The following is a 24,449-nucleotide window of genomic DNA, read 5'->3' as shown; positions in this document are numbered from 1 at the left end:
GTCGACATGATACAAACAAATGAGATTCTCCAGAGACAGAGGATGAGTACTATCTTGTGTTTCGCTCGAGATCGTTACTATTCATTGTTGACCGTCTGATCGAGTCAAACAGACAGCTGGTTGAAAAACAGTCTGGTTCTGAAAGATTCTCTGCTTTTCTCAGATCTTTACAAAATAGAAAAGAAAAGCTTCTATGTGATCCACGTCCACCCCCATACACACACTGCAAAAAGGTGAAGAAGCTTAGGCTGGCAGAGAAATACCTAATTTTGAAGACCTACCAATAATAAAATAAAATAAACCCCAATCAACTCATACAAGAAACCAATGAATGATAGTGATACTTACTTTCCTCCCTCAAATAGCAACGGCATTAGTAAATTAATTAATTAATGTGACAAACATCATATCTGGCATTCCTGCTATTACTACTCAAACCATAATGGAATGATTTCCATTAGGCAAAGTACGCTTAAGAGAATAATTAGTGATGTCACGTGTCCTAAAAAGCTATTAAAGCCAAGGATAATCTGTTAGGTGGAATTCGGAATATCAGTAACTTTACCGATCCAGAAACCGAAAATAAGAACAATTAGTAAAATAGCATTGATTCATTGAGCATCAAACTTTGATCAACCAACAATAATGAATAATCCATCGAATCAATTAATCAAGAGAAACATAACAACCGATTAAAGGAATAGTTAGTCAGAATCAAAGCGGAAGGATCTAGATAGAAATCGATACAGGAGCGAGCAAACCTGATGTGAGATCTGACGGTGGTGGTGGAGGAGATCTTAATGGTGTATTATATTTCACCGCTGCGGTCTCCGATTCAGTTGATGCAAGGCGGGACCCGCTCCGCTGTAACCGCAGCCAGTGGCGTCGCGCCATCTGGCTCTGGCATCTATAACCCGAAGCAGTTCCCGACCTGCACCAAGCGAATTAGAGACCCGCCAGTAACTCTATCAAAGCTCCTCCCCCTCCCTCCCTCCTCTCTCTCTCTCTACAAATTTCTAGAGAGAGAGAGAGAGAGCCATTTCTGAAACGGCAAAAGATGTGTTGTTGGTTATGACTTACGATGAGGGGAGGGGGGGTTTTAAACCTCTCCCAAATCTGTCTAACCCTACGAGACTATGGGACTCTACAGAGGCTTCTATATGGGGCATTATAAATACTATGTTGCGGCGAATGAGGGTTCGCCACGTGGGTAGGCACTGGCTGTGGTGTCTGCAGGTGATCTTAGTCGGCGAAGCTTTCCGACGCTTTGGCTTGACGTGGGCGAGGGGAAAATGGGGAAGTGCCGGTTTTGCCCTTATTTTTTCGTTGGTTTGGGTTTGGGTTTGGCAGTAGATGCACGTGCGCCGTGTGACGCTGGGTGCTTGCGGCAGATTTGCCCAATTTAGGTGCGTGGAGGTAGATTTTGTTTTTACTGCGTCTTTCTGCTTTCGGGAACTTTTCTGTCCGACGTTGCTACCCAAACTGTTCAATAAAACAGTGTACATTAACTCTGAAATCGACACTTAGTTATTGGACTTCCCCATCTGTATGTCCCATAGGAACAGATAAGCATCACTTCTCAATCAACTTTGGAACATAAAAGTTGCAAAGATAACTGGTGGTAGTATCAGGAATGTTCAAGATTATAGAACAACCTTACACTGTACAAAATTTGAAACACTCCATGTACAAAAGAACAAACTTTAGGTTACCAGGTTCTGCTCTACATAATACATGCAAAATATGTATATATATAGATATATCAAAAAAAAAAAAGGGGCACAAGTAGTGAGCTTAACTGTAAGAAACAAAAAAGAAAAACACAAAGAAAAGGAGACCTGAGCTAGGAGAAAGAGAAACCAAGCCAGCTTAATGCCCGGTGCGCAAGTTTTGATGTTACCGGTGCCACCATAAGGGCAACCCTCGGCAGTGTCGGGTAGGTAAGTGTGCCAAGTATGAACCAGTTAAAGCTTAAGAGAGCAACAGCATCCGAAGCAGGTCTATTCTTTATGGTTGAGAAAAACTCAACAACACTCTTTAAGGACATGGCGACAACAGAGAAGAGAGCCACAACAAGGGGCATGCAAGGGTCCTCAGCTTGCCAGATAATCACCCCAACCAAAAGCGATAATACTGCACTAAATAGACTCTGTTTCATTGCGATAACCCTTCGATGGTCAAAAACTTCACCAATATCTATGGTTCTTGTGTTGGTTGAAGGCATATTAGGCTGAACAGGCCCAACCAATTTTGAATCATTGTTTATGATCTTCAACTCGGTTCTAGGTTTACTTTCTTCTCCCCATGCATCTTTGTGCATTAGGCGGTCCTGGAGGACAATACCACTTCCATCATAACTAGATTTCCATGATGGGATCCCGTAGGGAATGCCACAGTCAGAGATTCTTGTATTATGCATATCACTCGTTTGATCCTGACCTTTTAAGCTCCAATAGCTCTTTCCTTGAATTTCTTTTAGACGAAGATTTTCAGTTTTCAGATCCTGCAACTGCCAGAGAACGTACCAAGTCAGTGTTCAGTATAACAACAAATACACCTGATCGATGAATATATATTTAGAAAGACAAAAATTTGACATCCCACTGAAGCAATCCAACAATCTGTTTACTGTTGGATTTATTTCATAACTACAAAACAATCCAATAATCTTCTTAGTATCATAATAAATGCCAGAACACGGTTTCTAGCAGTAAATAAAATAAACTTGATATTGTTTTCACTTGCAGGGGTCAACTTGTAGTCTGTTACATGTATCCTAACAAAGCTCAGTAAAGATTTCGATACTTTTATGCAGTTAAATGCTAGCATTCAGAAAGTATTAGGTCTAGAAGTTGCATCAAGCATTAAAGAGCCAGTTTATTAACTAGGTTTATTAATGTAAATGGCTGAGTATTCATAAAAAAGAATTCAACAAGATGGTCTATCATGTAAGTTTAACAGGAACTGGTGCACCTATCAGTTCATGTAATGCACAGATTTATTCAAGGATCATGGACTTCATGTCACTTGTACCACTGTTTGAGAGATAACCAACAGAGTGAAACTTAAATATAAAGCAACCTACATGTATCTAGTTATGCAAGATATCAAGTCAAACAAGCAGAATTACGTGAAGCCTAACAAGCACCCTTATAGATTCCAATATATGTATGAGCTTAAATTGTTGCCCTACCCTACATATTCTAGCAGTTAAATTTTGAGCTCTATAGAATTCAGTTCATCCATCAACTTTGCTAAAATACAAATCGGGTCTCAAAACGTTATTATATCATCGTGCAGTGGACCAGTACCAGTGTGGACACAACATACTCTCTCATATTGCTTATTATATAAAAAAAAATTGTATAGATGGAAGCCATGCATCATCTCTGACATATACAAAAGATACATAATACAGAAGCTCCAGCGAAATGGAAATGCTCAAGACATGCAAGAGATGATAAACGATCTTTACCTCGCCCACTAGCAGTTCAATTTTGGCAATGACCTTATCATGTTCTTCTTCAAGCTCTGCTATTATCAACTCCATCATTTTTTGTTCTCTAAATGCTTTATGAAGATGTTCCTCAAGCTCTTTCCTATCCCATGCCAGATTCTCGAGCTCGATTTGCATATTATGTAAATGCATTTCCAGCTGCTTACCATAATAATAACCATTTTTAGGACATATGAGAAAAGAAAATTGAAATTTAGGACAATAATAGAAACAAAAAGAGCATGAACTGCAGAATTATGCTTGAAAAGATGCCAACAGATGCCCAATTTTCTGCATAACATTGCACGTAAAGACGCCTTTCCATTTAATCAACAATAGTACAGAAAGTTGAAGAGCCTACCTGTTTCTCCCTTTGTAAGGCAGTCAGAATTCGTCCAGGAAGAGATATAATAGTGACTACCCATACAATGATTCTCCAGAAGAAATTCAAGTGCAAGATGATTACTGTCTTCACCAACTCTATGCATAGACTAGTGAAGAGGAAAAAAGTTTTTACTCCCAACATGCATAAAAGCTTGATAAGTGAGAAGGGCCGTGTAGCCACGATTATTGTGGTAGTTAACAACTCAGCAATCAATGCCATCCAATACTCCAACTCAAGACCTTCTGTAATCAACTAATGATCCATCAGCTGTAAAGACATTTTTCAGTCATTAATCTTTATTCAGTATCTGATATCCTGCATAATTACAAAATTCTCAAAAATACTAAAGATAAGAAAAAGATGAGACATAAACAACGATACACAAAACATTATGTTAAATTATCATCATGCAGGAAACTGTAAAACAGGATGCCAATTTTGATGACAGTGTGAGGTTTGATACCTACATACAGATCAATACTTACATGATTAATGATATGTTTAAATTTTTTTTTTTGGCAAGTTAAACTCAGATTCTGTCCAATGGTTTAGGCTCATTAAGACATTTCCTATACATGAAAGGACAGCGGGTAATTGAAGTTGTAGATTTCTTCTCATTTGTTTTTTTTTGTCAACATATCTACAAAAGTGTCCTCCACATTTTCATTTACAAGATTGTAATATTTTACTTGTCATCTCATAGTAATCTATCAACGTCAAGCAGGGACCATGGTTCCAATCCAAAATGGTCAACAAATAAGAAAACCCGAAACGCTGTAGCATATGTATCTTGGTTAGTACGCAAAAATCCCTTGATGAAAAGCTCAGAGGCACCCCTTCCTAGCACTATCTCATGTATAGAAGATAACAGAATTTAGTAATGATAACCGACGACCAATAAATGATTTGATGGAAAAGATGAGAGAAGGAGAGGTGGGAAATCAAGGGACTACAAAAGTTAAAGATAAAAAAAACAAAACCTACCCATAACTCTTTATATCTATTAACAACAGAACAACCATTTTAGGCAGCCACCTTTGCTTGATTCTTACATCTTTCAAGTGTCCACTCTCAAGATGTTAGAGGTCTTATATAATTTTCAAGCCAACTTTTAGCACTCACCTAAAGTTAGCCCATGTTTCCGAAAATTCCCATATTTCCCGATCAAAATCTAAGCTTTGATATGACATGGGTGCTATATGCATCTATCTCTATTTGATAAAAGTACACTTGAGAGAAAACATAATCGAAGAACAAAGTCACAACTCACAAGGACCGGCACAACAAATTATTAAGACCTACAGTTTTAGTCTACTAGCCAAGCAGGTGAAGCTTCTGGGAACCTAATGCAATACAAAGATGTCTAACCATTTTGTATGCAATCAATTAGTTTCAGACTCGTATATTATACCAGAACCTACAGTTAATGGAAGTGACGAAGAGAGTGGAGACTAGAGAGCGAAAGGAACCAAACCACCAAATAAACCGAAAATATGGAGGTAAAAAAAACAGCAGCAGAAAACCCGAATAAACCCCATCTCTGAATCAAATCATGAGACTCTACAAAACCCATATAAAAACCTTAAAAAATACAACCGAACAGTGCAAGTAATGCATCCACGAGAAGAATGATGAAAGGCTTGGAATACATAAGAAAAGAACAAATAAAAGGTGGTGGAATCGAAGACTTACACAGAGTGCAGAGAGCAAGAGAGAAAAGAGAAGCTGAGCTTAGAGCGTATCGTAGAGGAGAGCGAAGAGAAAGTGGATATATATGTATGTGAAGAGAGGAGAGAGAGAGAGAGAGAGAGAGAGAGAGAGAGCTTGTTTATGTGAAATCAGTTGTGGAAGTGCAGAGGTGGCACTGGGAGTTTGGCAACCGTAACCGACGACTGACACGTTGTAGTAAAATGTCCTCTGTGATCATATTCTATTTCGAACAATCAATACAACATTACAACCTATTGTATTATCTCCAAAATTCTGAGATCTTGTATTCGCAGTTTTGGATTCAAATCTAGGCAGGAGATTTGTGAAGCTTTGTTTTTTTTTCTTTTAACTTTGTCTAGCATTTAGCTCATAATTTTAGATTTATGACATGGTTTACTTACTTGAAATAAAAATGTCATGAATCCGATGATATCGGAATGATAGAAGAACTAGAAAAAATCCGTAGAAGAAATATCATTCTTAAACCCCTTGTGTTTTTCTTTATCATCAAATTAAGGGGTTTAGGAACGGTTCAGGATAATAAGATAGGTCCACACTCAATTTTCAATTGTAAGTAAATATAAGTAAACGTCATAATACGTAATTCTATAATCATTCTCATGCCTGCAAGTTCTAGCGTGTTAGGCACTTGTAGATGGGTTCGACTTCAACTCTTCGAAGTATTTGATTTGTGATTGTCTTCAATGTCTTGTCCAACACTAATCAAGCTTGATATAATCTTAGAACTTTCTTTTATGCTTATTGAAATCAAGATTTTAAGTTCAATGATCACTCTTGTACTCGATAGTTTCATTAATCAAAATAAGAGAACAACAACAACATTCTTTATGGACAAAGAGCTCGATCGTCTTTCCATTTTTCTTAAGCGAAAAACCTAAAACTCTTCTTCCCCACCTTCACACTCTTTTTCGTGTCACGGCCTACAAAGAGGCGCCTCTACAATCTTTTCTACACTATGGATATTCTATTTTGAGGCTCGAGAAGAATGGCTCTTGGCTTGTTTAGATCTGGCAGATATGTCTGCTTTCTGGAAAGTAAGGAGGGTGGAGTTATGTGCAAATCCAGATGGTGGATATTTGCACGGTGTGTAATATCCCGGGAATTATAATTGATTTATAAATACTTTTAGGATATTATTAATTTGGTGGTAGTCCAATTTTATAGTACGAGGGTGGAAACAAAAATGGTTTGAGCAAATTAATTACTCGAAAATGTTATAATGAGAGATCAATCAGTTAACTTTTTACTCGTTGGGTTTCTTAGAAAACTTTCTTCGTGAAAGTCGTAGAGCTCGTCTATACGAGTTCCTAAACATGCGGCACACGTAATTTGGAGAACGTATGAAGAAATTGTTACCAATAGAAGGTTTCGGGTTTCAGGAAAATTAAGAATAAAAGAGAAAGGGCTAACACATGTTTAGTCCCTCAACTTTAGTCTACTCATCTGTTTCGTCCTTCTCTTTCAGCTTTAATCTAAATAGTCCCTCATGTCTCAAATTTCATCCCAAAAACCCACTTTGTTACATTCCATTGTTAGTTAGATGACGTGGCCGTCAATTGTTCCAAGTCAGCACCACATCATCCAAAAAAAAATTTGAATTCACGAAATTGCCCCATCATCTACTACTATCTAGGTCTGAAATGAGTTTTAGCAGAATGCCTATCAAACCCGCAATCCCCAAACTCCAAAGTTGCTCATTAGCTAGCAATGGTAACTCCAAATCTAATTATGGGGTGACTCCAAAATTGGTAGTCAAAACCAACTGATTCCGACCAAGATAGCATCTATTGGATTAGAAGTTTAAAACAAAGTCATCGAAGACAAAACAACAATGGTGGTGAAGGACAGCGAGGCATGGGTTCCTCCATAAGGAGTCTTGATAGATTACGGTGAGTCTCTAATATGTGTTGTCAAATATATGATTTTTGAATTGAATAAATTTTGGGGTTTTTTAAATTTAGGGTTTATGGGTTCATGGAGAATTGGTGAACGATAGACCTATAGTTTGATTGTTTCGATGAATATTATTTGATAGAAATCATATTTTCCCACAACTTTGGGACTTTAAAAAAGTTTTGGAGTTTATCAAATTTAGCAATATATTTTTCGTAATAGTCCAGATCAGAGCCCGAGGACATTTTTTTGTTCTTGTCCCCCGCGAAGCGAACCTTCATGTTACAAAAGAGTTTTCTTATTATTTTTTTCTGATATCATCTTGCTATTGATTTGGAGGGTCTTTATATGGTTTGTTTTTTTACAAGAGAAGCAATATCATAAGGTTTCAATAGCTATTGCAAGTTAGTGACGTGCTATCAATATTTTCAATGTTGTTGAAGTTAGTATACTGAGGGCAATGAGCTCAAAATATTATAAAGATATTGTTACTGATTACTATCTCTAAGCATATGCACATATACATATTGTTAGTGTTGTATATGTATATTGTTGTTGATGCTTGTATGTGTTTTAATATTGGAGTTTTTGTAGTATTGAGCAATGCGATGTGGGTGGTCCTGGTAAAGAATGAGTTTTTTAGACTGTATGGAAATGTTGTCTGCCAATATCTGTTTGTTTGGCCCCTTCTATTTTGGCTTGTATCTATCTCTTTATAAAGGCAATAACTAATGTATGTCTATTATCTCTTTATGTATCTTTATCATCTCTTTATGTAACTAATGCTTTCATTTACTTTTTCAGGACATGAAAACATAGAGGATCTATTCATGTGTGACATCTTCTTTGGTAGTCAATGTAGCAGTATTGTGATAAGAGAGCTTGAGGACAGTATGCATATCCAAGGTAGCACTGCTTGTGAAATTGATCCGAAAGAGAAGGGGGGGGGAAGCTAACAAAGGCCCCTAAACAAGTTGATAAAACAAAACAAACTTGTTATCAAAATCCAAGTGGAGAAGTCAGTCATATAATGGCTAAGGTTCAAGAGGTGTAGGACAAGCTTCAAGTGTTGTAGGTAAGGATTCAATTAATTATAGTCTAGGACAATGTAATGAAGGTGAAGGGATGCCAAGTATGTTGAATGAGCTTGATTATCTTCAGTCCTATGGTGGTGATATCCAATATTATGATGATGAAGATGGGTATATGATAGACAATGAAGGAGATAATGACAGTTTAGAAGAAAGTGAGGATTCATATTATTGTCCTTTACGAAAAATGATGATGACTATGACAAATATGGGAAATATGAAGATGATTTGTTGGCTGAGTTGGGGACTAGAGAAGTTCTAGACTTTTCAAGTCTTCTACAACACATTGTTGAAGAAAGGCAGGTTGTGTAATATGAGGTTCTTGAATTTGAAGATAATGAAGACATGTTTGGTGTACATGATAGTGATGGAGAACCACTTGATTACATAATTAATTCTGATGGTGAGAGGGAAGAATTTTTAAGGTTGTATTTCAACCCTAAAACTGACATGTCAAGGCCTATTTTCAAGTTAAATATGATGTTTGGTACAGTTAATATATTAAGGGATGCACTTAGGGAGATAGCAGTACAAGGGGGTTGGGAGTTCAATTATGTGAAGAATGATAAAGCCAGAGTAATTGATATATGTAAAGAGGAAAACTGCCATTTTTACTTAAAGGCTACAAAGATGCAACATGAGAATACTTTAAAGATAAGACACTAGATTCCTAAGAACAAGTGTTTTTGAAACTTTAATAATGGTATGGTGAAAGACCTACTGAGGAAGTTCAAGGACATAATTGCCCTTAATCCTGACTAGAAACCAAGTATTTAGTCATAAATTTGTGGTACTCATTTATTATGCAAATCTTACTTAGTTTATACATATGGTCTAAGCAACTTTTTCAATTTGGTGTTGCAGAGTCATTGGTGAATACTATGTCATCCAATATTAAATCAAAAGTGTCTCCTCAAATGGCTTATAAGGTGAAGAGAGTAACTTTACTGGAAGTTGAGGGTTCTTTTAGGTATCATTTTGCAAGATTGAAAGACTACGGTAATGAGCTCAAGAGAGTGATCCAGACACAAGTGTGGATATAAGGTGTGATTTTAGCAACCCAAACAAGGATCCAGTCTTTAAGACAATGTACATCTGCCTGGGAGCCTTAAATAATGAAATCAAAGCTGGTTGTAGAAGTGTGATAGAGTTGGATGGTGGTTTTTTAAAGAGTCCTTTCGGATGGCAACTTTTGATAACTATTGGAGTAGATGCAAATAACACTAGCTGGATTATTACATATACAATGGTGGAGAATGAGAATAAAGCCTCATGGATATGGTTTCTAGAGCTTTTTTGCAAGGACTTAGACATCAAAGAAGATGGAGTGGGATGGGTTATCATTAGTGACAAGCAAAAAGGTCTTATTCCGGCATGTCAGGAGGTAGTCCCTAGTGCACAAATAAGGTTCTGTGTAAGGCACATGTGGACTAACTTTACAAAACCTTTCCCTGTGGAAAGTTATGAAAGACATGGAGAAGATGAAAGAACTTGACGAGGAGACCTACAATTGGATGACTGGTAAAACTTAGATTTGCAGAATATGTTTATATTCGTTGTTGCATGAACATTTTTTAAATGATGCTTTTGTTATGTAGATGAAGATAGGCCTCCCAAACTTTGGTGTAGGGCATTCTTCAATACATCCACTCACTGTGATATTATGGACAACAATATTTGTGAGAGTTTCAACTCATGGATTGTGGATGCTAGAAAGGAAAGTTAGCAATGAAACAGAAGGTTCTAATCAGGTACTCAGAGTTTTTGGATTGGTTTTAACTAAATTTTACTATTTTAATTTTGTTCTCCATGTTGACATTGTTTTATTGTTTGTTGTAGGCTAAGAAAAGAAAGAAAAATCTTTTTAACCTGATACCATATTATCAAATCAAATATATCAATGTAGTAAATGGTAAATAAGGGTCATTACCCGCAGAGGACTGGTGAAACTAAGACTTAAAAACATAAACAGACGCGTAATCCAGAAATCTGGCAGACTCGACATAGGCGCGGAAACCTAATTAATTAGTCAATTTAGACTCAACCAAAAATTACGAAATTAAATATACACTAACTAGACACAGTGACAGACTACTAAACAAATTTGAGGGTAATCAAAATTAGTTTGATTGGTGAAAAAAAAAATAAGACAGAAGTACTGCTAAAACAAAATATTAAAAAGTAAATATGGATGTAAATATGAGAAAAACAATAATTAGAAACTTCTCTCCACCACTAGATATGATTCAATCACTCCAAAACAATGTCAATAATTATAGATGAATGCACTCACAATTAAACCAATGTCCTCAATGTAAAACAAAACTAAAGCATGCAACACATCAAACAAGTATGAAGCAGAAGACTTATGACATCACAAAACACATTAAACATGAAAAATAACAAAGAAGAAAGAATGAAGAATGCAAATCTGGAATCCAAGCTTCTACACAGTTGAAGGAGGAGGTAAAGTACACACAATATCAACCTTAGCTTTATCAACCTCAATCCCCCTGGCAGATATTACATGTCCCAAAACTATCCCTTGTTCTACCATAAAATGACACTTTTCCCAATTCAAAACAAGGTTAGTCTCGACACAACGTTTCAAAACCATGGATAAATGATGCAGACACATGTCAAAAGAATCATCAAATACCGAAAAATCATCCATAAATACCTCAATGATTTTTTCAACCATGTCCAAAAAAATACTCCTCATGCATCATTCAAACGTTGTAGGCGGGTTGCATACGCCAAAGGGCATCCGCCGTTAAGCAAAAGTGTCGTAGGGGCATGTAAAGGTGGTCATCTCTTGATCATCCTTGTGTATGTCTATCTGGTTGTACCTTGAATAACCATATAAAATACAATAATATGCATGATCTGCTAACTTTTCTAACATCTGATCAATGAACGGTAGGGGGAAAGTGATTTTTGCGTGTGGTGGCATTGAGCCTGTGGTAGTCAATACACACTCTCCATCTCGTTTGCACACGTTGAGGTACCAACACATTCTCATCATTCTTTACCAATGTAATTCCTGAACGTTTGGGAACTACTTGCACAAGACTAACCCACTTGCTGTTAGAAATAACATAAGTTATACCTGCATCGTGGAGTTTAATCACTTCTTTTTTGACAACTTCCAACATGGGGGGTTCAGTCGACGTTGAGCTTCTCTTGTTGGCTTAATTCCCTCCTCCAAATGTATCATGTGAGTACACATAGTGAGACATATTCCCTTGATATCTGCTACTGTCTATCCAATTGCTTCCTTGTACTCCCTAAGAACAATCAATAACTTCTCCTCTTGCAACTTTGAGAGATTTGAATAAATTATGATTGGTAAAGTTTCAGCATCTCGGAGAAAAACATACTTCAAATGCTCAGGTAGAGGTTTGAGCTCTAACTCTAGCACTTTCCGAATATATGGAGCAAACACGTTAGTTGAAACCGGGAGAGTAATGAGTTTACGAGACATACCTGTCATGTATGACAAAGATTCAAATGTCTCCTCCATTGCATAATACTCCTCCTCCATCTCAAGGTCTTCAGCTGATCCAATCTCAAATACAGGCTCAAATTCCACAATAAATTGAACCGGTTGTGCTGAGACTTTCTTTTTACCAACCATTTCGATGAATTTTGCATGGGATCATCCTCTAATGAGTACTGAATGAACTCCTGCACAAAACTCTCAAAAACATCAATAGAACAACAATAGTACATATCGTCAGTATATGGGTGCTTGAGGAATTCAAAGATGTTAAATTTGATCTTTTCTCCAACTACATCCATGCTAAATAAACCTTCATAACAATCAATTTTAGTGTGAGCTATTCGCAAGAATGGTCTATCAGGAATCAATGGTATCTCATAGGGCACTTGTTCACCTTCCATCTCTAATACAAAAAAATCCACTGGAAAAATCAAATCACCAACCTGCACTAGCACATCTTCTATAATACCTCTAGGGCAACAGTTAGATCGATCCGCAAGTTTAATGGTTATCCCAGTAGGTAAAAGTTCTCCCATATTCATTCTATCATACACATCATATGACATTAAATTTATGGAAGCACCTAAATCAAGAAGAGCACCAGCAAACATGTGATCACCAATAGTGCATGGAATAGTGAAACGTCCCGGATCACCTAACTTTGGTGGTAACTTTCTTTGCAGCACAGCGGACACCCTCTCACTCAAGGCAACTATTTCGATTCCTTTGAATTTTCTCTTTGAAGTGCACAAGTTCTTGAGGAATTTTTCATACTGAGGAATTTGCTTGATCACATCCAACAATTGAATATTCACCCCAACCTTCTTGAAGACGTCTAGGATCTCCTTGTCTATTTCCTCATTCACTTGTTTATGTAATTTGCTAGGAAAATGCACATTAGTGATAATCAAAGGTGAGGTTAAGGGACATACCATGGCTGGTTTCGGTCTTGACTCAATATTTGTTTCAGGTGCATTCTCAACAGGTTGAGAGAATTCCTCAACGGATTGAGTTATGGTGCCCAGACTGACTTTTGATGGTTCCTCAGGCACAATCTGCTCTAATACATGTTCTTCCCACTTTCTTCTTAGCTTCTTGACCACTGGAGCTGCATCCACCACCTTCCCACTTTTCAAAACCATTGCATTTGACTTCATGATGACCATTAGGATTAGGAAGAGTGTTGATGGGAAGTCGTCCTGGGTTGACTTGTGCAAGAGTTTGTTGGATTTGGCTCACTTGGCGCTCTAACAAGTCAATTGTCTTCTCTTGTTGCTGAGTGGAGGACTTGATCTCTTGGCGAAAAGCACTCATTTCCTCTCTTTCCTTTTTGCTATCAAACATCATTTGTTGCATCATAGCTTCCAAAGTTAAAGTTCCTATTGATGTCTGACCTGGAGCCTGTTCTTGTTGAGGCACACGTCTTTGGCCAAATTGTTGCACATCTCCTACATGTTGTCTTTGTTGGAATCCAGGTGGAGTAGTTGGAGGATTGAGCACATTATTGCTTCGGTAGCTAAGGAATGGATTATCTCTATTCCCATTATGTGTTGGGTTACCTATAAACAAAATTCACATCCTCCTCTTGGGTGTCTTCCTCAATTGCTCTTCACTTAGGACAATCTTCTGCAAGGTGGTTCTTAGCTGAACAAATAGCAAAAAACCACTTGAGATGCGGCAACGGTAGCTTTCTTATTCACCTTCATAGCACTAGCAATTAAGGCAATGTCATTCTCCATAGAACTCAATCTCTTCTCTATGGCTCCATCTATGGTAATAGTATTCAAGGATCTTCTGCTGGCACCCATAGATCGGTCTCTGGACTGAAACTGTCTTGAATTCTCTGCTTGATTCTCCACAATTTCCTTAGCTTCAGCTCGAGTCTGATTCCACCAATTTCCTCCACAAGCCGAGTCAAGTTTTTGCCTGTTGAGTGAATCAAGTCCTTCATAGAAGTACTCCATTTGAGTGTTGAGATCAAACTTGTGATGGGGACATTGACTTAGTAGACCCTTGAATTGACTCCACGCTTTATGTAATTCATCTCCATCTCTCTGCCTGAATGTACTGATCTGGTTCTTTAAAATTCTTCGTGCGAGAGGCTGAATTGAATGCAGCACACATTTTGTCCCATGAGTCAATAGATTGGGAAGCCAGTGAATTGTACCATGCATTTGTTTGCTCTTTCAAGGAAAAAGAAAAAAGAATAAGTTTCACAACATTCTCATCCACTGTTGTTGACTTCTGTATTCTGCACAGTGTTGTAAACTCATTAAGATGGTCTTGTGGATCTTCAGAATGAGTGCCTCTAAAGTGTGGTAGATTCGAAATCAGAGATGGGGAAATTGAGTAAGGCCCCAAATTTTCTGGTAGCACAATTGGTGAATCTGCTGCACCTGTGCACGGAATAAAAGGACTCCTTAAATTTTGCAGCCATTGGTCGTGGTGATGGTGGAGGCGTTGGAACACATTGCTCTTCCTCAAACTCAGTATTTGAATTAGAATGGTGTTTAGGCTCAGAATCCTCACCAACACTGTTACTCGTGTTCACCTGTAGTCTCTGTTGTTTCCTGTTTAACTTTGTTGTTTTCTCAATCTTTGGATCAAATAACAGTGGTTCAAAGCTTGTAAAATATCGAGTATGCATACAAAAAGCTCCTGCACACAGTAAATAATGTAAGACTCAAAAGAAAAATAAAGTATATAAAGCAAAAAAACACTTTTAAGACTTAAAATTAAACAATCCCCGGCGACACATCGCCAAACTTTGAAAGGCGCAAAAGTACCTACAAAGATACCATGTTATTAAATCAATTATATCAATGTAGTAAATGACAAATATGGGTCATTACCCGCAGATGATTGTTAATTTAAAAACACAAACAGATGTGTAAACCAGAAATCTGGCAGACTCGACCTAGGTGCGGAAACCTAGATAATTAGCTAATCTAGACTCAACTAAAAATTACGAAATTAAATAAAAACTAACTAGACACAGTGGCGGACCAGACAAATTTTGAGGGTATTTAGAATTGGTTTGATTGATGAACAAGAATAAATAAAACAGAAGTACTGCTAACAACATAATATTAAAAAGTAAATATGGATGTAAATATGAGAAAAACAATAGCTAGGAACTTCTCTCCACCAAAACAATGTCAATAATTATAGATGATGCACTCACAGTTATGCCAATGTCGTTAGGTCATTAACCGTATTACGTTTTCTTACTTGTCATGTTAAGCCAAATGTCGGTATCGACTTAACTATATTCTCAATTAATTGATCTGTGAAATGTCAGTATCTAGACCAAAATAATTAAAATCATGAAGTTCTAAGAACGTTTGAGTAACAACAAAGAATCTAAGGTTAATGTCGGTAGCCTTAGATTACTAATGAATCACTTCACACAAGTACTTCCAAAAAACTTGTTATCTCTCACAGAATATGCAACAATATATCAGTCATATACATATTCAAGACAATAAAACCCTAAAACATGTATCAAATATCAACCCAATGAGACATTCAATAGAATTATCAATGAACAATCAATGAAGAAATTCTCATATAAAATTATATAAATCAATTGGAGTTTGAAATCGAAGACATATCTAGAGCTTTGATTAGCCTCTAACTATCAAGGAATTTAGTTACACATAATCTTGAATAAAAATATCAAATAATACATGAGAGATGAATTAAAGGAGAAGAGACTGAACTTCTCTTTTGTTGTGGAAGCTTGATGAGATTTTAGCACCTTGAGGAGATGTGGGTTATAGCTTGAGGAGATTGAAGGTGACTTCGCTTCGGCTCTCCCTGTTCGTCTTCTCTCATTTCTCTTCTCTTATTCTCTCTATTTTTTTCTTCCCTCTTCTCTCTTTCTCTTGATTGGTTGTGGAAAATGATGTGTATGGAGATAGTGGTGATGAAGGTTTTTATAAAGGAGAATGGTGGTATAAAAAGTAGAGAAAAGTGAGAGATAATGGTGTAGTCAGTGAGGTAGTTGGTTATGGAATAAGTGGGTGATAAAGGAGGAAGTGAATGATCATGGAAGAAGTGAGTGATAAAGAAGGAAGTGGGTGATCATGGAAGAAAGTGGGTGATCATGGAGGGAATTGGGTGATCATGGAAGGAAATGATAGAGCGTTTTGTTATAACGTCTATAATAAACCCTGTAAAACATCATCGTTAGTATAGAATAAGCAGGGATCGTTCTTTCCGGGGAATTGAAGGGAACTCTAAACTTTTAGTGTTAACAAATAATGGGGGGTTTGAGATTGATTATTAACTACTAAAATAAAACCTAAATTATTATTTACATGATCGACTTCTCTTTAACAAACTTAAACCAAATTTACCATTACACCACATAATTACAAGTTCGAACCTATCATGCATTCTAATTCAACCAATTACATACTTTTTAGACACCAATACAATTAGAGCTTTAGGGGATTATCTAATCGTGCAAGATTTCAATTAACATTTAGATTGACTTAGGGCCTAATCTAAATTTGCATGCAATCGAATTCAATAACACTTAGAGTAGAAATCAAACAAGATTACATTTAAGCACCAAATCTTTGTTGGAGACATGTTTCATGTATGGCGTCACCCACCATGGTTTCACATGCAAATTTCCAGAATTTTTACCACTTTTAATCAATACAAATCGAACCTACTTAGGGCATGATTCGATTTGTGTCAATATGGTTGATGAATCTAGCACTCAAACACAATCTTAGGGAATGCATCCAAGGACTAAATTCATATGCACATATCTGAAAATTATCTAAAAGTATGAGAAAGATGATTATAACACAACAATAGAAATACAAACTCATTAATTATAGAAAACCATCAATTCGGCAAAGATTCAAAAATCCAATAAAACAATCTGAAAATTCTAAAACAAATACAAAACCAATATTTCCACATAAATAACAACTTACAATCTTCATAGACAAAGAATTGTAGATTAACACAAATAGACGAAGCCATGGAGATGAGTTGCGAGAATCACACGTTGTAGGAACCTTGGAGGTGTGTCTTCAATAATGAAACTCGGTGGAGATGATGATAGTTTTGGGGTGGACGGCTTGGCTAATTTGTGAGAGAAGTTTATAGTGGTGTTTTGGTAGAGTTTTGGCTCTTGAATGCTAATGAGAAGTGATGATATTTGAGAGGTGAAGCCATGTATATATAGAGGAAAGATGGAGGGTTTGAAATTGTTTCTTTCTTCCTATAATAATATCATGCTTTAATCCCTAAAACATGGAAAGTTTTATTCCCTAAAACATGCCATGCTTTAATCCATAAAACATGGAAAGTTTTATTCCCTAAAACATGCCATGCTTTAATCCCTAAAACATGTCATGTTTTATTCCCTAAAACATGTCATGTTTTATTCCCTAAAACATGCCATGTTTTATGCCTTTAATGATCATCTTCTATTTAATTGTTGCATGACTTGGCTCCATCTTTTTTTCTTTAATTATCTCTTCAATCAAATCTGAAAATAAGAAAATAAAATCATAAGTAAGAGATAATTAGTTTCAAAACCTAACAAGGATTCCTAGTCAAACTAGGACTCTAGACCAGTTATGCGTTTTTAACTCATGTAAGCACAAAAATGCATCTAATACCGCCCAAGACTCTTACTACGACTTAATGACTCAATAGTACAACAATAAGGGCTAAGAAAAGTACAAATTGAGGTAAAAACATGTTAAGAACGTCGCACAAAGTGCTCCTATCAGTGATCATGGAAGAAAGTAGGTGATCATAGAGGGAAGTATGTGATCATGGAGGAAGTGAATGATCATGGAATAAGTGGGTGATGGCTAGGTAATGATGGATATAAAGGTGATGATTATACCCAAAATTAAATCAGATTTTTTCATAATATAGGTATGGATTTTTGAACAATGGGGAGCTATGATTTTATGAGAAAAGGAGAAAATTGTGTAGTTAAATCTCAACTAAAAAGATTGGATCTAGTTGTGATAGAACAATGTGTTGCTCATTCCTTACTCCTCCATAAAATTAGCCCGAAAATGCATGGCACCATCAAAAGTGGTGCTCGGAAAATTACCGGAATTTCATATTTTTCTCTTCTTGTCAAGATATTTGAGTTAGGAATTGGATTCCCTCTCTTTATTCTCTCTTATTCTTTATTCCACTTCAAAATACATAAAAACAAATAAAGTTAATTAAAAATATAAAAATATTACAAAATAGTTAAGTAAAATGAATAATTAACACAATAAAAACCACATAAATATGTGATTATCAAAATACCCCACACTAGCTTTCGCTAGTCCTTGAGAAAAATACTAAACTAAGACTCTGGAAAGACTCAATAATAACACAGACTACAAAACTCTAATGCCCTTAACACTTTATCTCATCAAGCTTTCTAACATTGCAATACCAAGATCACATGATATTTCAGTTCAATCCACGAAATTTCGAAGGTTAATGTCAATACATGACACACATTCAACATGTAGGATGAAGACATAATTATGGTGAATGTAAGGCTATAGCATGCAATAATCAAGTTAAGATTCAACCTTACATGGGTACGCTATAAGTGTTTCTCTCAAAATATGTCTAAAGTTTTCACTCAACTCAATTACTTGCCAAATGGACCAAACCATAGGATCAAAAAGGTCTTTATAAGGTTGTAATGGGTTAAGCTCATAGGTTTATAGAATAAAATGGATATGGAATTCAAACAAGTTCTAAAACCTAGTAGAGCATCAATGAAGAGACTTTTTCGAACTTTACAACCCTTGAAACGTCTTCACTATTGAATTCTTCCAAATATATCACCATTATGACCGAATTTCATTTTGTTGGGTCTTCATTTCATTCTTTTCATCTACAGTTAATATGTGGTATAAGCTAAACATCACAAAAGAACACACACACACACACACACACACACACACACACACACACACATATATATATATATATATATTTATTACAACACAAGTAGCTTGATATCTCATACTTATTTCTTTGCTTCATCTTTACAATCTTCCGCCTTAGTCTTTATGTATATGTCTCATGTACATTAACCCAAACGTAGACTCTCCTCCTTATGCCTCTCTTGTGGTAACCACTCAAACTCACAGTGGTGAATTGAAGCAGTTTGTTGATGGTTGAAGGGATGCGCGTCCTATACCTTTTCCGACAGTAAGTTGCTCTCAAAATTTATTCATATTTGATGCTAATGCGTTCTCAACTTGACCCTTAATGATCTATTCATCTCTTGAGGTTGGAACCTCAAAATTTGCATGCTAAAGGTTGAGGTTTTAGTGGTGCTTCAGGTTGAGTTCCTAGTAACTCCAGGTACTGAAATGAATTTATTACCTTGTCGATTTAATAGTTGAGTTGAGTTTCCTAGAGTTGTAGTTTGTGACCATGTGGACGTGTGGTGGCTAATCCGGGTAGTACCTTGAAGCAATTTGATCTCATTTATCATGTTTTAGTTAATGTTGAGTAATTGCATAAGTGGTGAATAGTTTCCAGTTGTCACGTATTAAGTTGTACGATAGGAGGGTCAAATTAGTTGGTGGTTAATGTTAATATGGGTTGATACGAAATTTTTGATTGATTTGTTATTATGATCTAGGATTGGGTATCTCAGAGACACAGACCAAGTTTAGCTTCGAGTGGTTTAGATTAAAATTATTGTTTCGATTGGGGGCATATAACTTAAATCGTTGTTTTGTACATATAGAGTATTGAGTTGCGATGTTGTCATGTTTAGGTATGTGATGGATGCTATAGAGTGGTTGCGGTGACTAATGTCTTTGGTATGGTATGTAGAAGACGCAACAAGATATAAGGTGAGTGAACCTCACTTGTCATAAGTTTTTAATTTGAGTTGTTAACGTAGTCCATGCATTAGTAACATGTAAAAATTGTTCTAGAAAATATGTTTTGGTTTTAAATTACGTGAACTTGATTGTCTACAGTTCATGGGTAAGTAAAATGATTTTCAAAAGATTTTAGTGATGATGGACTATGGTTCTTGGTTGATAATAAATTGGTTATGCATATTGATATTGATATGATATGGTCAATTTATATATGGATATTAAATGGTAATAAATATACATATATACATTGCTAGATTATATTTTATATCATTAAATATCTTTATATGTTAATATGGAGGAAGAGATCGGAAGGGAAAAAAATGTACCTTCCGATAAATTAGTTTATTGAATGTGGATATTTGATAATGTTGGCGGAAGGGACCGGAATGGAAAAAAATGTACCTTCCGGTAATCTAGTTTATTGGTATGATGTTGTTATATCGTGTTGTTGTGGAGTCACTTGGATTTTGTTACAATGTTATCATGGTTGGATTGATTATATTATACGTGCTATTTTAACATATGAGTCGTGTTAAAACGTTTTCTGATCTTCGGACTTGGTGATAATAATGAAATCGAGAATCAAACCTTTGGCCGGATGATTGGTTATGATCAGTTAGAGCTCTTGTCTATCTGTTAATGCACGGCATGAGGGGTAACCTAGTGGGGTCATCTGGGTCTCATAAGTGCATGTTTTTAAAAAAGGATTTTAACTGTGTTATGTTTGTGTTGGTTGTTGAGTTATTAAATTCTCAAAACATGAATTTTGTTATGTGTTTCCCTTTTGAGAAAGGGATATTCTGTTTTAAAAGAAAACATAGTGAGAGTTATTATATTGGTTTTCAAGTGAAGATTCTATAGTTCCGTTTGAGTTGTTGGTTTTGCTTATTTCTTCATTTTGTTGCATATTACTGTGATTTCCTGAACTATACTTTTATGCAGGAAACACTACTATTTATCATGCATTATTTCAAGTGTGTTATGAGGATTTTGAATGTCGTTGCTTATATCTTATAAGCATGTTTATCGTGAGTTAAGTTTACTCATACGAGCTTTAAAAAGCTTACAGGGTTCATTGTTTACAACTTAGTGTATCAATCCATGGTGTAGGGTTATTTGTGCAGGTTGATGTTCGTGTTTGCAGTGAGAGAGTTTGGGGAAGTAGTGACAATGGTAGACCGATTGTGTTTAAAGAATTGTCTTGTATCAAATCCTTGTAAACTTTGCTTTTACGATTTGATCAAGAATAGTAAACATTGTAAATGTAGTATATTTATTTTCGTTTTGAGTTTTCATGTCTTCGAATTTGAATTTTTATTACTCAAAAGTCAGGACGTGACACGGTGCCTCCATCGACGAAATTCGGCTACTTGAACGCATTAAACCTTACCAATCCGAGTGTGGGTCTACTTGGCGTAGTATTAGACGAGGAATCTGCTACGTATAACTAATTTTACTATGAATAGGTCTATTTATATGTACCAATGTGGGTACTACTATTACCTTCCTGTTTGTTTATATAGCTGCAAAAGGTTATGTAATGGCTAATTCTACCTTCTGATGAGTATAATCTCAAAGTGCTATTTTAATTAAAACATTATATATATACAATCCTTATTCAGAGTGAAGCTTCACTCTGAAATTACAGAGTGAAGTTTCAATTTTGACACATTTTTTGGTCAATTTTTTTCACCATAAGCAATTCAATATTTAGGTATGATATTCAAGATCATCTCTACAAAATTTCATCTAATTCGAACATCGTTAAGGTATTGAAATTAGATTAAATCAATGAATGAATTAAAACTGTTCAACGTGATCCGTTCATGTAAATCTCAATTTTGAAAGCTCAAACCATTGTTAAATTCGATGAAACTTTATAGAGATGATCTTGAATAGCATACTTAAATATTAAATCACTTATGGTGAAAAAAATTGACCGAAAAGTGTGTTAAAATTGAAACTTCACTCTGGATAGGGACTGTATATATATATATATATATATCAAGGCTCTTCAGGTGCGGACGTCCCAATTCCGGTGACGGCAGGCCATAACGGCGCGGAGGACCAGCACATCTGCACTACCCAGCTCCTGGACATTCCAATTGTGCCGGCCGAAGCTCTATCAGGGACCCACTGCGGCCGAAATCTGCAAAAATTAAGTTTCTGGGCAGATTCCGGCGATTTCGCAATTCCGGCCGTCATGAGTCACCGATGGAGCTCCGACCAGCACAAACGAGACCGCCGAGAGGTAGGGAGTGCAGTTGTCATAGTCCGTCCCGCCGTTGCAATCTGCTGTCGCCGGAATCGTCGAATTCGTACCTTACATAAGGTACAGACATCCGCATCTGAAAATTCTCTTATATGTATATATACACGCGCTATTGGAGAAAGGAAAGGTGCAGAAAAATATGATTCCCACCTCCCTCCCACAAGAACCGTATAAATGTGATTCGAGACCATCTGGAATTGAATCTCCACTTCACCAGTGCAGTGAAGTTTGTCAGTTCTCACATGAGGTGCACGCTATAAAGTATAAACATCATAAGAATCACCCAAGATAATATCAGGCCTCTCACGCACGTCAAGTGTTCGACGTTTTGCCTCACTGAGACTCCCACCTCTCTCATTTCACAATGCACAACAAACCCACGTTAGCCCGCTTTTACCAACTTCTCAAAACCTCTGCACACGCAAATGCATTGCCATTTCAGTTCATGTGGGTGTCAGTAAGGCACAAACACAGCGGAGGAAGAAGACCCAAGAAGAGAGTCTACCACAGAGACCATGATCTTGACAAAGCCATGGACTTGCGGAAGAAGCCAGCCTTGATATTGGACCTGAAGTCCATTATTCAGTCACAGAAACATGGATTGGTGCTTCTCAGGGACCTAGAGAAAGAAGTTGGGTTTGTTCAGAAGTGGAATTTCATGGCTGTTATAGAGAGAAACCCTTCAATATTCTATGTTGGTGGCGGGAATAGAACACCGCCTTTTGTTCAGCTCACTGATAAAGCTGAAAGGGTTGCTAGGGAAGAAGCTGAAGCTAAGCAGTTAATGGAACCCATTTTGGTTCGGAACCTAAGGAAGTTGTTAATGTTGTCAGTTGACTGCAGGGTCCCACTGGAATCGATTGATTTTGTACAATGTGAGTTGGGATTGCCGGATGGTTTCAAGAAGACATTGATTCCGAAGTACCCTGAATTTTTTTCGGTTAAGGATGTGAGTGGGAGAGCCTATCTTCATTTGGAGAATTGGGATTCTTCTCTAGCTGTCACATCTCATGAGGAACGATTAGCTAGTGATGGGATTGTGGCCTCTGATGGAGTGGGAAAGAATTTCAGAATATCAAAAGATGGTAACTTTCGAGGTCCACAAGCGTTTAGAATGAAGTTTCCTGCTGGTTTTCGGCCAAATGCAAGTTATCTTGAGCAGCTTGAGAAGTGGCAGAAACTCGAATTCCCTTCTCCATATCTGAATGCAAGGAGATTTGATATTGCTGATACTAAAGCAAGGAAGCGAGTGGTGGCTGTGCTTCATGAGCTACTCAGTTTGACAATGGAGAAGAGGATGACATCTGCTCAAATGGAGGCATTCCACTCAGAGTATTTCTTACCTTCTAAATTGCTGCTTTGTTTGATTAAGCATAATGGTATCTTTTACATAACTAATAAAGGTACAAGGAGTACTGTTTTCCTTAAAGAAGCTTATGATGGATCAAATTTGATGAACAAATGTCCCCTCTTGCTATTCAATGATAAATTTGTGGGACTTAGTGGTAGGAGAGAGACCGCCTCATGTAATGCTATGCCTTCTTTATAGATTTTATCTTGAAAGTGCTGGCATGGTTTGTTGTTAGTTTTCACTCACGTATTGCTATACATTCCTTATGGGTTCTTCTGGAAATTGTTGATTATGTATATAGGGATTTTTGTTAATGCCGCTTTCATGTGTCTCAATCTACCATTTTGTTTTTCACTAATCAATAGTAATACCGGTAAAGGCTGAACTTTATGAGATCCTTTTACTTTGTGTCCTAAACATGACAAAGTATAACTTGATATTTGGTGACTGTTAATTCTGCTAAACAGAGTAATTTCTGCTGTTAATATCACATTCTATAACATATGATAAGACTGAGAGTTAACAAGTTTCTAACAAACCTGCAAAGCTATAGACAAGATCCCTCAAGTACAGATCTGTGTATTCCTACAAATTTTAACAAACCGAAAGATGCTTTTGGTCTGACCAACTGTTTGTATCAGTTCTTAATATCTCTAAATTGACTGGGCTGATGCCCATTGATGTAACAATTGCATAAGAAAATTACTAAAAGAAAGCTTATAGAAGGAAGCGGGCATCAGTTATATTTTGCTACATCCAGTGATCCAGGTTAAAAATGGCCAACTTGCAGAGGAAGTAGGTCCAGTCAGGTACTTTAACATCTTTTTTAA

General features: G+C 36.6%; 3 protein-coding genes across 4 annotated transcripts; 1 reads left to right on the top strand and 2 right to left on the bottom strand.

Moving 5' to 3' along the window:
* Positions 1–1,636: 1,636 nt before the first annotated feature.
* Positions 1,637–5,686, bottom strand: LOC126793228 (uncharacterized). 2 transcript variants are annotated; one of them, XM_050519691.1, is made up of 4 exons: positions 5,574–5,686; positions 3,858–4,148; positions 3,476–3,655; positions 1,637–2,509 (listed from the first exon to the last, which is right to left on the bottom strand). In XM_050519691.1, the coding sequence occupies exons 2-4, from the start codon at positions 4,098–4,100 to the stop codon at positions 1,844–1,846; spliced, it is 1,089 nt and encodes a 362-aa protein (XP_050375648.1). In that variant the 5' UTR covers positions 4,101–4,148; positions 5,574–5,686; the 3' UTR covers positions 1,637–1,843. The 2 variants fall into 2 exon arrangements, with proteins under 2 accessions (XP_050375648.1, XP_050375646.1); XM_050519689.1 differs by having other exon boundaries at positions 3,858–4,196; positions 5,574–5,645.
* A 6,172-nt stretch (positions 5,687–11,858) lies between these two features.
* Positions 11,859–14,062, bottom strand: LOC126795584 (uncharacterized). Its single transcript, XM_050522396.1, has 6 exons — positions 13,799–14,062; positions 13,675–13,742; positions 13,338–13,632; positions 12,542–13,249; positions 12,227–12,283; positions 11,859–12,176 (listed from the first exon to the last, which is right to left on the bottom strand). The coding sequence occupies exons 1-6, from the start codon at positions 14,060–14,062 to the stop codon at positions 11,859–11,861; spliced, it is 1,710 nt and encodes a 569-aa protein (XP_050378353.1).
* Positions 14,063–22,487: 8,425 nt separating this feature from the next.
* LOC126793224 (protein WHAT'S THIS FACTOR 1 homolog, chloroplastic) lies at positions 22,488–23,954 on the top strand. The gene has a single exon (XM_050519686.1). It carries the CDS (start codon positions 22,633–22,635, stop codon positions 23,815–23,817), a length of 1,185 nt encoding a protein of 394 aa, XP_050375643.1. The 5' UTR covers positions 22,488–22,632; the 3' UTR covers positions 23,818–23,954.
* Positions 23,955–24,449: the final 495 nt, after the last annotated feature.

This window comes from Argentina anserina, chromosome 5, assembly GCF_933775445.1.
Source record: "Argentina anserina chromosome 5, drPotAnse1.1, whole genome shotgun sequence".
Lineage (NCBI taxonomy): Eukaryota > Viridiplantae > Streptophyta > Magnoliopsida > Rosales > Rosaceae > Argentina > Argentina anserina.
Note: the sequence above shows the minus strand (reverse complement) of the source record. Positions and strands in the feature narration are given on the sequence as shown.